At 53.5% G+C, this 15,560-nt stretch overlaps 2 protein-coding genes across 4 annotated transcripts; both read right to left on the bottom strand.

The window, feature by feature from the left end:
* Window positions 1–54: 54 nt before the first annotated feature.
* Window positions 55–510, bottom strand: LOC117897117 (metallothionein-3). Its single transcript, XM_034805769.1, has 2 exons — window positions 311–510; window positions 55–257 (listed from the first exon to the last, which is right to left on the bottom strand). Exons 1-2 carry the CDS (start codon window positions 333–335, stop codon window positions 94–96), a joined length of 189 nt encoding a protein of 62 aa, XP_034661660.1. The 5' UTR covers window positions 336–510; the 3' UTR covers window positions 55–93.
* A 193-nt stretch (window positions 511–703) lies between these two features.
* LOC117897111 (ubiquitin carboxyl-terminal hydrolase puf) lies at window positions 704–15,558 on the bottom strand. 3 transcript variants are annotated; one of them, XM_034805757.1, is made up of 20 exons: window positions 15,155–15,558; window positions 14,016–15,053; window positions 13,226–13,943; window positions 12,124–13,030; window positions 11,170–12,056; window positions 7,783–11,118; window positions 7,532–7,718; window positions 6,871–7,466; window positions 6,675–6,798; window positions 6,412–6,602; window positions 6,058–6,331; window positions 5,808–5,990; window positions 5,284–5,683; window positions 5,116–5,221; window positions 4,885–5,056; window positions 4,614–4,804; window positions 4,185–4,537; window positions 3,160–4,126; window positions 2,761–3,098; window positions 704–2,692 (listed from the first exon to the last, which is right to left on the bottom strand). In XM_034805757.1, the coding sequence occupies exons 1-20, from the start codon at window positions 15,195–15,197 to the stop codon at window positions 1,938–1,940; spliced, it is 11,766 nt and encodes a 3,921-aa protein (XP_034661648.1). In that variant the 5' UTR covers window positions 15,198–15,558; the 3' UTR covers window positions 704–1,937. The 3 variants fall into 3 exon arrangements, with proteins under 3 accessions (XP_034661648.1, XP_034661649.1, XP_034661646.1); XM_034805758.1 differs by having other exon boundaries at window positions 6,412–6,599; XM_034805755.1 differs by having other exon boundaries at window positions 6,412–6,798.
* Between the last annotated feature and the right edge of the window lie 2 nt (window positions 15,559–15,560).

Genomic DNA, 15,560 nt, shown 5'->3' with positions numbered 1-15,560 from the left:
TTGTTTAATTGCAAATTACATTTTGTTTATTTTATTAGTATGTTAAATCAAAACGAAGAATGAAGCTGCTCGATTTGTGTAAATGTTTGCCTTTTACTTCTTGTCCCCATTGCCACAGCACTGGCCCTGCGCTGCTGAGTCATCCTTCTTCTTGCAGCATCCACCTGATACGGGGGCATTGACTGGATTGCAGCCACATTTTCCAGGCTTCTGGCATTTGCAGCTGTCACAGCACTTTTCGGGAGTGCATTTGCAGTCTGGAAAATGCCAAGGGGTTAGATATCCAGGATCCAGGAACTATAAGACTCACCCTTTTCACAACCAATGCAAGGCATTTTTGTTTCGTTTTTGATTCACAAAAAGTTTGCGTAGAAGTAACAAACAAGCAGGATAGATGCGAGCTTCCTTTTTTCTTTTTTCAATAGAAAATAATATTATAATCTGTTAAATTTTCAAATATTTTGTTCCTACTCCAAAGGCTGCCTAAAAGTGACTGGACTGACTTCTGTATTATTTTTGTGCCACACGTCCACGTAAGTTTCTCCGACTACTGGGGTGACATTTGCCAGGAGTTTGTTGGCGCATGCGTTCAAACAGAGTGAGAACAGAGTACAAATTTCTCTTGTATCTGCAGGCAGCAACAGGTTGAGGGAGGAAGGTAACAGGAGTCACACCACATCAAAAAGAATTAACTGCAAAGGCATTCGATTCAATTACATATCAGTTAACTTATATTCTCTCATTGTTTTGTTTTGTGATTTTAGTTTTCGTTTGTTTTTCTGTTTTTTCAACACATTATTACATTATAGATTTCGATCGTATGCTGGGGGTTTACTTGGCTTATGTCTAACAATATGCGCCTACCCCGGGGTTTGTCGGGGTTAGCCTTTACTAAACGTTTTATTTATTTATAATGGTATCATTTCTTGTGTCCTGTTGTGTTTCACCTTGGGACAGCAATTGCTTATGGACTAAGTTATATTTTATAACTTCAACTAAAAACTGTTCGATTTTTGTTTGCCTTATGCACAATTTACATTGGACATCGTTGGCTTGACAATACACATCCCAATGTTTAAAAATCTTTCGTTAAGTTAATCAAATCGTAATAATATCTGTTCATTTCCAACGTATCGTTTCTCGTGTTTACCGTGCAAGGGGATGGGATGGGGCATGAGGATGGAATCAGGATAAGCGGTAGGATGGGGTGGGGGTAGCAAATGTTCTTAGCATCGTTTCATACATGATACTTAATGGATCCTAATACAACACATATAATAGATATTAGCGTCTCGTAAGCCGTTTCATTGATATATTCATCTTCCACTATTGCTGTAAAAACATTTTATGCCATTTTTTTGTTAATTGTTTACTTTATAAATGTTTCCATTTTCTTTTGGAGTTTGATCTTTATGTTTTTCTTTTTGTTGTTTTTCTTTTGGCATAACAATCATTTTTGTAATATTTGAAAGGGAATTTCTGCTTGGGCTTGCTTCTGGGTTGCGTGCTTGTTGTGGGGAAGTCTTAAAAGTTAGTTACATTTATCGCTATATATTGAATATATGTATGTATGCATGTGTTTTTGTGGGTCTTGAATGTGTGTGAGTTAGATGCTGCTAAGCTAATCTTACAGTCTATTATCCGTAGCTTTCGTAAATCTGAATTGTTTGTCCGTATCTTTCGTCTGTCTCTTCATGTGGATGTGTGGAGTGGAGTTGATTGGAGTTCACATGTCAACCATTAGCACCAACCTTGGGTTGCTTACATTTATCTGTTACTGTTTCTGTATTCGTATTCGTATCTAACATTGACCTTTGGCCACGAAATTCTTACAAGTTAAGGACCAGCCCCCCAATCCCATCATCATCCCCGTTTGCCCATCATCAGTCCAGGGGCTTGCCGAAAAATAAAATGCTGATCAAATCGTTGAACGACAACTACATTTGTGTTGGACTCGCCGCCTGGGATGTGGAGGCAACAGCTGGGGTGGTGGGCGTGGACAGGGCAGTCTCGATAACGCTTGGCAGGGAGTCGGGGGCGGACATCGGCTGACTGCCATTCGACTTACTGGTCATTGGGGAATGCGGTCGCTTTTCAGCCTCAGCTTGTCCACAGAATGACGTCTCCGTTTCCATGGACGATTCGGGCATAGGTGGTTCTGGCGGGGTGTGTGCCCCCTTAGGCCTGGCCTTGGCCGCCGCCGCTGCTGAGGTGGAGGCCTCTGAGGCTGGCTCTTCGATTTGCTTCGAGTCTCGCTTCAGAATGGAGAATATGTTTTGGATGTACGACTCCATGGTGATGAGCGTGATCAGATGCTTCTCGCGCTCCTCGTTAAGTCGATCCTGTGCGGTTTTCTTGTTGCTGGACTTCTTGTTGCGCTTGGGCGTGGGCTCCAGCTCATCCTCCAGCTCGGTTTCATCGTCGGACGATGGGGTGGATCCAGCTTTCTCCAGCTTTTCCGAGGAGGTGCTTTCCATTTGTTCATCCTCGCTGCCGGCAGGTGTCGGTGGTTTGGCAGTTGTGTCCATAACTGTGTCGCTCTTGACGCTGTTGGTTTTGTTGGTGGCAATAACCTCCATGGAGACATCTGTGGCTTTGCTGGCATCTGTGACCGAGGAGTTATCCGTGTCGGATTGATCTTTCTCCCTCTCCTTGTAGGAGTCTCGCTTTTGCTTCTTGTTGGGAAAGTCGTCTACAAATACAAAATAGATATACATATTAATCAATGAAAGAAAGAAGAAATAAATAAGGAAACTTTACCCCGCTCTGCCTCTAGCCTGAAGCGTTCGGTTTTGGTTTGAAGCGCCCTGAGGGAGCCACGCAACTCCTTTCGCACAGTGGCCGGCACACCCGTGGCCTGGGCAATGATCCGTATGGCAAATAGATCGCCGCACAGCTCATCGATGTCATCCTTCGAGTGCATGCCATAGTTGATCGTGTAGATCATGCGCGCCACTGGCAACTGGGAGGCCACCCGATGGTAGTAGAGCTCCAGGAACTCTCGCACACACGCATCCTTCAGCATGCTGCGCTCGTCCCGGAGCACATTGTGTAGGTATTCCACCAGCAGTTGATTTTTAACCAGCAGCTCTGTGTATCTGTCAAATTAGATGAGTAATTTAAGAAGGTATCAAATCACTCGGGCGGGGTTCAACTCACTTGTGTGTCAGGGCATTGTTGTGTATTCCCACCCAGAATTTGGGAAAGTAGTTGAAATGCAGCGGCGTCGATTCGATCGCCACCAGGCAGTGCAGCTTCACCAGGGTGTCGTTGAGGGCGCCCGTGTTGACGCACATCCGCATCATCACGTCGATAAAGTCGTGGTAGGGCCTGTAGAAGCCCTCCACGTGGGCATCATACTCCGCATCCAGGCCACGCGGGTTCAACTCCGACAGGGCAATGCACATCTGAACCATGGGACGGGGCGGACGTGGCGAGTTCTTGGCCCCCAGCGGCCAGGGCGTGTGCTTGGCTCCGCGACGTGGAAAGAACGGACCCAGGGGTCCAATGGCATTCGGCGCATTGGCAACGGACAAATGGCAGTTGATCAGAATGGGTGCCAGTATGTTGGTGGCCTCCAAGCTGGTGTTCCGCACCAGCTCCTTGAGCACCTCCAGAGCCATGCGGCTGATCTCCGGCGAGTTGAAGGTGTTCAGCAGCGTGGCCAGCCGCTTAACCGCATCAGGCAGTGCCTTGGCCAGTGCCGAGTGCTGATGCTGCTGGCGCAGGAAATGCTGCTGCTGGAACTGCATCTGCTGCAGCTGCTGGAGTTGTAGATGCTGCTGCATTTGCTGTTGCAGCTGCTTCTCCTTCTGCTGCGGCGTCTGCGGTGCCTGGGTGCTCTGTGTCTGCTGCTGCTGCTTCTGCAGGAGTTGCTGCTGCTGTAGTTGCAGCTGCTGTTCCAGTTGTTGCTGCTGCTGCTGTTGCTTCTTCTGGGCGGGACTGTCTGTCCGTGTGCGCAGGGTGGCCAGCAGCAGGAGCATCTCACCGAGCAGATCGAACAGATCCCCGGCCACATGGCAGGCCGTGGCCTCGTGGTGCATGGAATGTAGCGTGTGCAAAGCCTCAAAGCACATCTCAATGCCGCCATTGAAGATCACCAGCATGCGATCGTCCTCATTGTCCACTGGGTAAGAGAAAAACAAATTAAATAATTTTCAAATGATTCTGTAGGATAATCTTACCCAAAATCTTTAAAGCACTGATCAGCGTGGACCAAGAGACGCGTGCATCTAGGCTGCTCATGTAGGACATGATGATGGTCCGCCTGAACTGTATGACATCCAGCTTCTCCTGCTCGCCGGCATCTGGATGCCGTGTGGCAAACAGAGCCATCAGCTTGAACAGCTCATCCACAGCGGCCGCATACTGGGTGGGATGTGGCGTGATGTTCTTGAAGGCCCACTGAAGATTCTGGTGCTGGGCCAGCTGGCGGGTGAGGGCACGACTCTGCTCACAGCACAGCCGCAGCAGACCGTAGTAAGCGGGCAGCATGGAACGGTTGTAGGTGACGATCTCAGCGTCATCATGATCGGCCCTTAAAGGAGAAAGAAGTGACAGAGGGAGTTAGAACAGGAAACAGGAAAGGTGCGGAGTAGCCTTATTTTGCTTACAATATATAATTAAATGCTATGTTGCGCGTTATCTCTGGACAGCTGGCCACTTGGGCAGCATTCTCGGGACAGTCCACCAAAGAGTGGTGCCAGAAGGTGAGCAGCGCGTGCTTGTTGTGATGGGCGGGCACACTGGGCTCCGAGAGACGCGGATGGAACAGCTCCCACAGGGAGCGCATGAACGATCCTATCTGCAGGTCAAAGGGAGAGAGAAAAATACCCTTTAGCCTTTGGGAGAAGCGGGAGAAGATGTGCTGCTGCCAAAACTTGCCATTAGTTTTTCAGTCTTTGAAACCATACAGTAGCTGAGGAGATTGAAGTAGGCGGTCAGCTTGGTGGTGCCATGGGAGGCAATGTCCGCATAGACGCGTGCCGGCCGCAACAGTCGCAGCAGCAATGTAATCACCTGATGCAGCACCACCTGTGCCTCGCTGTTGATGTCACTGGAACGTATACAAAATGTTGTTTAATTCATGTTTTGATTGTTTTCGGCGTCACCTACCGATAGCTGTGCGGATTGACTGCCAGCAGTTTGTGCTGTGAGTGTGCCCGAAAGTTGGCGCGGAAGGGCTGCGAGGGTACCAAAGCCACCAGCAGAAAAGCGGCAGCTGAAACAATGTAAGCAAGAAATGTTTAGCAGGGAGCCATCCAGCAAGTGGATAAGACATACCGTTCCTCACGCGTGTGTTGTCGTGGGCTAGAAGGAACTGCTCCAGCCACTGCTCGGCGGATTGGAGAATCCAGGCGTGGGCTATCTTATTTTTGGTGGCCTGCAGGGAGAGCCAATCGAGCACGGACTGAGGGCAGTATTCGGCGGCGTCCCACATGCGTGGCAGAATGAGCTGCGTGAAGCAGGGCAGACCCACTGGACCGCCCTGGGTCTCTGTGAGCAGTGTGAGCAGCTTGAAGAAGGGCGCACAGAGCTCCGTGTGCTTGGTGACCGAGGCGAAGAGCATGCTGACGATTTGGGTGGCCAGGCGCTCATCCCAGCGGCAGAGAGCATGTATCAAATGCTTGGTCTGGTGCGGATTAATGCCATCCTTTATTTGTTGGTACAAAAATGGAAAACCCTACGAAAAATATATGCGCAAAAGTACATTAAAAATCGGGCTTCAAAGCGGATGGATTTCGGATTTAGACTCTTCTTTTGAAAAATGGATTGAGGTAGGGATTTCGTAGCTGTTTGAGCATCACCTTGCCGCCAGCTATGGCGTTAAAGTCTTTGGGGGAGAGTCTTAGACGGAAGTCGGGGCCCCGTGACCTCTCCACTAGACTCGCACAGAGCGCTATCATCTTGTCCAGCGAGGCAGGTCGCATCTTCTCCACCGACAGTGCCTCGTCGGAGGAGTTGTCTTCGTTGTCCGAGCTTATTTCGATCTAAAATCCGTAAAATAGCGATTATAAATATTCAACATTTGGTGGGCCAAAATGGTTAGCAACTAACGCTGTCCGTCGCCTGCTTGTTGCCGAGATAGAAGTCCACCAGGCTCTTGAGTACTCCGATGCGCAGAAGGAACAGGGCCTCCTCGTCGCCCATGCGCGAGAATTCGCACAGCAGACTGAAGTACTCGGACAGATGTCGGAGATGCGAGCGCGCTCCATGCTCCAACAGCGATATGAGGGCACCAATGAAGCGCGTCACGCACGAAGCCTGGCCAATCAGCTCCTTACCTTCGTCGTCTGTTTCCACATCCAGAAACAGATCCGCATGTGATGCTCTGTGCAGCAGAAAAAGAAACACACAAATTAGTCAACTGCCAAGGGGGGGTTTAGCTTTGAATTCGGATTGATCGCTTACCTCAGTTGCTGGATAACGTGGATGACTAGGCGCTGGAACATTTGTCGCACCATTTGATTGGGGCACTGGATGAGCACCTGGACGGGCCAGAAGGGCTCCAGGGCCATCTGTGATAGGAACCACTCGCATGCCTCATGGCTTGCAATGAACTCCTTGGTCAGCAGTTCCACCCAGGGCACCATAGTTGGCTTCTCCAGGGGAAGAGACCACAAAAGACATTGTACTAATGACTGACTAGATCCAAAATAAAGTGATTTTAGTACCTTCTCCTTGGCATGAATGAAGGTCTCGATAAAAAACGACACCGACAGCTGTGCAGCCATGCAGGTGAAGTCCGTTTCGGAAATCAATGTCTGTGGTATGTTGCTGCACAGCTGCCACATGAAGCTGCAAGGAAACAAGAAAGATTTTGATAATCAGTTTAACGCTCAGTTTATCTGACTGCCACTCCACACTCACTTGAAATATGTGTGATCGAAGATGTTGCGTTCCTGCAGGAACTGGCGATTGTCCTGCCAGATCCAATCCTCGAGCTCTTTGTTCAGCAAGGGACGAAGTAGCTGCAGCTTCAGGGACGAAGAAGCCTTGGAGGTGGAAGGCTGCTGGTGTTCGCTAATGCTGCTGCTGCTGCTGCAGCTGTTGCTTGGCTTAGAATTATCACAATTGGCTGTTAGATGTCCCCCATCCCCATCCCCATCCCCGTCCTGCTGCTGCTGCACATCCTCGTGCTCCTCCGTTCTGTCAGTCTGAATCTTCTCCTCCATTTTCTCTGCTGGCTCAACCTTTCTCCTGTCGCTCTCAATCTCCTTTTCATCGCTTTCCACATTCGGTGTTGCCTCGTCCACTTCCACCTCCTCATCCTCCTGGGCACTGGTCATACCCACATCTGGCTTCTCCTCCACAGCGGGACTGGGCGTGGGTGTGACCAACAGCTCGGAATGCCGACGCTGCAGATGCTCCGGGAGCCGTCGCTCATAGAACAGCATGTAGGCGGAGTTGGTCTTTTCAAAGCTAAAGTCCAGATACTTTTCCGTCACCGAGTCGTATGTTTTGCTCTGCAAAATAAATGGAAGTCATACACATCAAAATCTGCACAAAAAGAGGCTTCAGGACTACTCACCGTCATCTCGCCGCCAAAGCATTCGGTTGCAATTTGCGAGGGATCAAAGGGCTTGACCTCGGCATCGTTGAAGAGGAACCACCGCTCGAGTGGATGGAAATTGTTCTTCGTTCGCTCCTTGATGAAGCTGTAATAATGGCCGCCATCTGCGGTGCCCGTATGGACGGTAACGCCCACCAATTCGTACCTAGAAGGGAATAACAAATTTCTATAAGAATTTCCAAAGAATTAGAAAGGTTTTTCAGTCTCACTCATAGCACTCCTCAATGTCCGCATCCAGCGTTGCCTCAGCCTTTTCGTTCTCATCACCACCAGCGCCCGATCCCGCCTCATTCTCACGCTCCTGCTCCCGCTGTCGCTTCTCGCGCTCCTCCTTGTACTGCTGCGGCATGAGCGTCTTCTCCACATAGTGGCGCATATTCAGACGCAGCGGGAACGAGAAGTGGGTGTTCACCTTCTCCTTGAGCATCGTGACCATGTTGAACGTGTACCGCATCGTGTTGAAGCACAGAATCTGTGGCAACTTCTTGAAGCAGGCTCGCTTCTCCGCGCGCACTTTCTTGCCACACTGCGAGCAGGTGTACATGTTGTCGCCCTCGAGTGTGTCCTTTACGGTGACCTCGTCCAGGGACTCTTGCAGATTGCGCATATCCGCCACCTGGCAGCGCACCGTGTAGAACTCCTCGGCGGTGCGCGAGACATGGCCACAGTCCAGGGACACAACATTGTTGCTGAGCGTTCCACAGAAGAGCCGCTTCACCAGATGCTTCAGATCGGGCGTCATCTCCTCCAGCTTGGACACCAGATCAATGAAGAACTCAGCCATGTCCTTTTGCTCGCCGGTGTTCAGCGGCTGATGGTCCATCTGGTACACCTTGCAGAAGTTTCTCGGATTGTAGGCCTTGCGCTCCGACTCCAACAGGTACGCAAACATCCGCTGCAGCTCGAGGAGCGTGGGCGCATGCTTCTGGGCTCCTGCAGGCGGCACTCGCAGCACTGCCGCCCTGGCCTGGGGCATCATGTACAGGTGCTGGATGCAGGAGGCCATGTAGCAGGTGGCTCCGAGATTTGTTAAACCCACATAGCCGCAGTCGGCCCTGCCCTCGTCGCGGGGCCAGTAATCCCACGGATACGGAGGCTTTGGCCCCGACTTGTGCTGGGCCATCAGTCGGCCATGGAGATAGGTAAAGTTGGTGGCACAGCCGCGGGTCAGCTCCGTCAGCAGATCGAAGGTAGCCGCACGGGACGTGGGCGACTTGCATTTCGGCTTGTTGCGATCCGAGGGCGAGGGCATGTCGAAGAGAAAGCCCAGCAGCTGGTCCATGAAGACCAGGATCTTGGGCTTGTACTTGAAGCGGGTGTCGTGCTTGATCAGGTTGGACATGAGGTTGAGCAGCCCCACCATGGCATCGTCCTGGAATCCCTGCCTCAGTTCGTAATATTCGCGGGTGAGGATGCTCTGCGAAATGCTCTCGCACAGCATCTCAATGTCAATGTGCTCCTCGGCACCAATCTCCGACGACAGGGTGTCCACGAGGCGTGCCAGCAGCCAGAAGTAGTCTCTGCAAGCTGGTCCGTACGGCTCCTTGCCTTCCTCCGAGAGCAGGAACTGCGTGTGCTGCGTGGAGGCGCTCATCTGCTCGGCCATTGGCAGCAGCGTGATCAGCTTGTGCAGCAGCGGGGCCAGCAGCAGGCGGTAGCTCTGGGCATTGCCCAAACAGATGCGATACAGACCCGCGCAGATCTCGCGACGCACCGACGGTTCGGGATCCTCCAGTATGAACTTTTGCAGCCACATTCCAGGATCCCCCTGCGACCACAGAACGCGTCGTGCCTCTGCCGAGGCGTGGATGAAGCTCACGAGGATGTTCATGGTGAACTGGACGAGCTGTGCCCGGCCCCAGAAGCCCGTGCGCAGCTGGTGGAACTGGTAGGGGAACACCAGGGAGTTGGGCGACACATTCTGGTACACTTCATCGTTGAGAATGCTCGAGAGGCGGCGCAGACACTGCGGCACCTCCATCAGTTGCAGCATGAAGGGATGCGGGCGCGACAGCAGCACATGGATGTCCGGGGAGTGCAGCTCTTCGAAGCCCAGCAGCCAGAGGATGCGCAGTAGGCTGGCCAGGCAGTCGTGGCGCCACTCGTTCAATGCCACCTCCTTCGGGTAGGAGCTCTGCTGCAGCTGGCCTGCAATGAAGATCTCGTAGAGATGCCGCAGACCTCCGCACTTGACGAAGGCCTCGCTCCACTTGTTGTCGCCCAGCACCAGGGGCGCGGGAGCTGTGGGAATGGCCTGAGCCAGAGCCATGGCTGTCAATGGTGGTGGTGGGGGTATGGGCGATGGTGGTGTAGCACAGCCGACCGGTCGCTCCAGGCTTTCGGTTTTCTTTTGCCGCTTGCAGTGCTGCTGCTGCTGCTTGGTGGTGGTGCTGCTGCTGGGTTGGTTCTCCTTGTCGCCGCCACTGCTGCCACTGGCCTCAGTGTCCGATTGCTGGCCACCACCCACTGGCGTGGGAGTGAGCGAATGGGAATCCTCCAGTAACTCACAAATCTGCTGCTGCTGCTGTTGCTTGGAGCTTTGATCTGGCGGCGGCAGTGGCCCTTCATTACTGTTCCTTCGCCTGCCAATCGATGATGAGGACTTCTTGCAGCGGATCAGCTCGAGATTGCCGTTGGCCTCGCGCCGCACACTGCTCAAGGCGAGACTCTCCACGATGTGGAGTGAGTACATGAACTTTTGCAGATTGTTGGGATCCAGCAGGTCGCGAAACTTCTGCTTGATCTGTTTGCGTTTGTTGGCCAGCTGCTCCTCCTTCTCCTTGTCCTCCGCGGCGCCCGCATCGAGTTGCTCCAGCTCGCTGAGGTCCGTCACCAGGCTCTTGAAGGCGTCGAGAATCTGCGGATTGGTGGGCAGCATGGCCAGTATATCCCAGACGCGGCGGGAGAGCAGCTGCGCCTTGGTGTGATGCTGCAGATTCACCGCCGAAGCCTGGGGCTTCATGTCGCCCAGGGTTTGCATCAGGCAGAAGAGCTTCTCAAAGTACTTTGGCTGCAGCAGGAGTACGGTGGGCAAACATTCCTTGGGCGGCGGTGGCAGCATTGATGGATGGTCCAGATTGCTCTCCTTTCGCCGTGCGCCTCTCCCGCCCAGCGACACGTAGACAATCTGATTATCCTTGAAGCCAGCATCGCCCAGGCTTCGCTCATCGTAGTCGGACGTTAGCTCCTGGCCCTGGGTAATGATTCTCAGTGGTCCATCGCTGAGCAGCAGACCCAACACAGGGGCTGCCGTGCCCGTCTGCAGGCTCTCCCACCACTTGGAGACCTCGGCCTTGAGGTCGGCAATCAGATCGCAGGCATGCATCTGCAGCGAGCTCTTCTCCGAGAGCCCAGCCTGCTGCAGCAGTATCCGCAGTGGCGCCCCAGCACCTTCGTTCTTCAGGTTACTGTGCGACGCAATGCCCTTGCCCTCGATGGCCCAACGTCGCAGATGGAAGGCATAGCGCCGCCGGAACGTGTCCAGGTGGGTGTTCAACAGCAGCAGGCCACGCTGCACCCGCATCAGAGCATTCTCATCCTCAATGCTGGAAGATGTTCGAATTAGAAAAATGTTTATAGATCGGAGATAAACTCACCTCTCGAGTGCTGTGGCTGCCTGCACCAGATTCTCCATGCACTGGGAGACAAACTCCTTCTCGAGGCGCAGCTGCTGGCCCATGTAGTACATGTTGATGTATTGGATGGCCGCCAGTGAGACTTCGTTGCTCTGCGCTCGCAGAGCAATCTTCCACAGATGGTACATGCCCACGGCACTGGCCGTAGACGAGATCTGATCGTTGTGTTTGTCGTACTCGGCCATGGCGATGCGCGCGAAGCTGCACAGCTGCTGGAACAGGCCCAAGGCCACCATGGAGAACTCCTCGGGCCGCAGCTCTGGCAGTTTTTTCAAGTACAAGTGCTGCAGTGCCTCGATGCCGAGTGCATGTTGATCTCCGCCTTTGGCTTGCGCCTGCAGCCACGAAAAGTAGCAATCGGCGCACTCGGGATCGTGTGCCAGCCACTCCCACAGGGCATCCAGCTGCTCCAGAGTCAGGCGAAAGGTCTTGGGGGAGCCCACCGTCGAGAAGATCGAGGAGAGGAACTGCAGCCTCACCGACACCTGGGTCTTGTGCGAGTACAGCTGTCCACCGAGCTGCTGCTGCTGCTGCTCCCCATTCTGGTTGACCAGCAGCTCGGCGTGCCGTCGCGCATAGTAACGAATGTTCTGGAAGAAGCACTGCATCATGCGGTGATTGCGCTCCGCCCACAGCGTCATCGAGTGCGTGTCCGAGGGGCGGAACTGCTGGAACGAGGCAAATAGCTTCGGCAGCAGACGCAGGCTCACGATTATGCTGCGGTTATTGGCCACATTGAAGAGGCAGCCCTCGATGAACTTTGTGCGCAGCTGGCGGTCCATGCTGAAGCAGAGGAGCGTGGCCAGCGCCTTCTCTGCCTCCATGGCCAGAGATTCACCCAGTTGACACTGCCACAAAAGAGAGAGAATCATTGTAATGGGAAATGGTGGGCAACAGGAGTGCAGATTCACTTACAATCTTGTCATCCTGCAGCAGATCCCACAGCAGCGTATTCCCCGGCAGGCAGACATCGCTCAGCTTGAAGGAGGGCTGTACGGAGGGTGTGATGCTTCCCCCTTTGGGGGAATTGTGCTGCTGATGCTGCTTGACGTCCAGCAGATCCACATCCGAGTCCGACTTGGATTTGGCAGCTGCTGCCACAGCGGCAGCCGCGTTGGCCTGCCGCATGGTGGCCACCAGCGATTGCTGAGCATTGTCTGTGGCGACGGCAGCAGCGGCCACGGCTGCCACAGCGGCTGCCACATTTGTCTCTCCCGACTTTTGCATGGCCATGGCCGACTGGGCCACCATCATGGCGGCAGCGGCAGCCGCAAAGGCTGGTGGTACATCTCGGCACTGACCACCGGCGACTGCCACACGTCCTGCATGGGAGTTGACCAGCTGGGCCAGCTCCTCCTCGCAGGGGGACACATCCTCGTCATCAAAGTCCGCCAGATTCTTCTCCGACTTGTTGCTCATCGGCGAGGAGTAGCTGCCATCGTGCTCGCCACCGCTCAGCAGTTCGCTGATGTTCGTCTCGGCAATGGCCCGAATGTAGGGGCCCTCGCCATGGAGGTGCTTCAGCACGGCCGAGGGCACCAGCTGGCTGGCCGTGCCATCGCTGCAGTCGTCGCTATCGGCCAGCAGTTCGCCATCTCCGTCGGCATCCCCATCATCGCTGCTGGGCACATCCTCGGGTCCGTCCCAGATCTCCACCAGATCGTGTGGCAGCATCAGCTGCTTGTTGGCCGCCTTCTGGCGTCGCCGCTTGTTGCTCGTTTTCTTCCGATTGCGATGCAGCTGCAGCTCCAAAGCGGCACGCGATTGCAGCTCCTCCTCGCTGCTGGTGTTGTCGATGATGTTCACAATTCGATTGTTTCTGCTGCAAATACACAAAGTAAATTAAGTACAAGAACTATAAATATCTATAGAATTATGTATTCCAATTTCCTATTTCCCTTTCATATTTCAGGTGCACTTTTGGCATCAAGTTTCGAAGAACTAAATCCTTACTTTCCCTTTCGCTAAACATTACTCAAAACTTAAGTCTAGTTTAGCTAGAGAATGTTTTACATACACCATCTCCACTTTGCCTTCGGGGCCGAGCTGCTTGCCCTTTTCGGTGGTGGGATCGCAGATGTGGCGACGATGGCGAGCCTGTTTGCAGGGCGGCACGCCATCGATGGGACTTTTTTGGCAGACAGGGCCGGCAACGCCGCCGCCACCGCCTCCGCTGGCCACGCTGCTGTCATCGGCACCCACATGATCGTCCTCCGTGTTGCTGCCCTCAATGCTGCCGCTGTCCGAGCTGGAGGCCGTGACATTGGCGCCCAGCAAATGGTCCTGCATCAGATTCATTTGGCTGCGCGAGCAGTCGCGTGTCCACAGCAGTTTGGTCAGCGCCGAGGCAATGTAAATGCTCTGCTCGGTGTGATCCTTGGGGTCCATGCGGCAGAGCAGCGAGTACAAGTGCATGGCCGGACGGGGTGCCAGATTCTTCACCAGCGACGGCAGTATATCGAAGATGGTCTTCGAGCAGTGCTTCAGTTGTGTGGCCTGCCAGATGAGCTTGATGTCCTCCTCGGAGATTTGATTCTCGACAGCCAGAAAGTTGAGCAGAACGTGAGCCTGTTTAACGATCTCCACATGCAGATTGGGCCCAAACAGATGCTGCACAATGTGGTTCTCCGTCAGCCAGTTGGCAATGCGCTGGCCAAAGAGCTCCACCTCGTTGACTGTCTCCGTGGTGCAGATCTCATTGAAGAGATTTATGTGCGAATTGATCTGCGACATGCCTGAAAAAAAGCCAATGGAAAACGTTGCTCAAGTGGGGCTTTAAATTAAACGTTTTATTGAGTGTTACCCACCTGCTAGACGCATCGTCAGTGTGGTGGATGTGAAGTACTTGAAGGCGAGGGCCAGGCCCTCGGTGTCAAAGTTTACGGCCACATCGAGCGGATCGCGCAGCGAGGACCACACAAAGTCCGCCATGGCACGGGTCGCAGCTGAGCGAAGATTCTGATCGGACAGCTTGCACATGAACTGCAGTATACGGCTGCGCAGGGGCACAAACAGCTGCGTGTTGCAGTGATAGTTGAGCCAGAGCTTCACGTTCGACACAGCGGCCGTCATGGAGTGAGCCGTCGACACTGGCAGGTCAGGGTGCTCGAAGCAGAGCGACATGGCCCCAAAGCCGCCCGAGTTGCAGAAGAGGCTCACATTTCGTAGCAGGTAGATGGGAAGTTCATTATCGTGTAGATCACAGATTAGAGCCAAATGGTGGGCCTCCTCCGCCTGGAGGTCGTCCAGGCGCGAGTGCATTCCATGCTTGTGGGCCATGTACAGAGGAAAGTTGAGCAGAAACACCTTGGAGACGAGCACCAGCAGCTTCTCGACCTCCGGCAATATCCACGGCTCTTCCGTGTACTGGATGTGCGCCTTCACACTGGGCGGCGGCGGTGGCGGTGTGCTGGGGCCGCTCCTCTTGGGCGGACCATCGCCAGAGGCTTGGATTTCATCGGCGCCAGACTCCTTTCTGTTCTCCCCAGTTGGGCTAGACTCCTTGGGCTTGTTCTCGTTCTCTGACGACGGCGACTCCGACTCATTGCTGGAGTCCCGCTGCTGCTGTTGTTGCTGCTGCTGCTGGGCTTGAGCTACCACCTGAGCGGCACTGGCCGTGAGACGTTTGTAGTTCTCAATCAGGTGATCGATGTGCTTGAGATGCTGCACCGTCAGGCAGATGAGGGACTGCACCACCAGATTGAAGCGGTCGTAGTTCTTGTTGTCCCGATACAGGCACATGCACTGACGCTGGGGCCATGACTGGATATAGTTGAATGTCGTCTCGATCTCGCTCTTCAACAGCAGCTGGAATTTCAGCTCCGAGCTGGCCACGCGCGCCTCATCTGGAAGAGCGAACGAAAGGCGGAAAATTCAGTGGGCTGTTCCAGGGGGGTGGGGCGGGGGCTGGTAGTCGTCGGCTTGCCGAGCACCGAGCGATACTTACACAGCTCCAGGAGGTTCTGGAAATCAGTGCAAACCTCGCACATAGTGCACTAGTTCGAAGGCCCTGCGAGAGCGAGGGGGGAGGACCCTACAAAGAAAAAGCCGCGTTGCGACCTGTCCCTATTGGCGGCGGCGGCTGCGGCCGCTTTTCCTCTAGATTCGTGTTGGAGAATTTGCTGCTTCTGCTTCTGCTGCGGCTGCGGCTGCTGGTGCGCTTGTGTTCGTTCTCTTCACTCGCTCACGACAAACGTTCAATTCCATTTATAACTACGCTTCGAGTACCTGCGCTCTCGCGAGAATAAAAAAACGTAATTTTCAGCAACAAAAAAATTAAATTTTACACTTAGACATATATATGTACTAATATATATGTGAATATATACAGGCGAAGTAAAAGACGAGCGGCG

Source organism: Drosophila subobscura, chromosome O (assembly GCF_008121235.1).
Source record: "Drosophila subobscura isolate 14011-0131.10 chromosome O, UCBerk_Dsub_1.0, whole genome shotgun sequence".
Lineage (NCBI taxonomy): Eukaryota > Metazoa > Arthropoda > Insecta > Diptera > Drosophilidae > Drosophila > Drosophila subobscura.
Note: the sequence above shows the minus strand (reverse complement) of the source record. Positions and strands in the feature narration are given on the sequence as shown.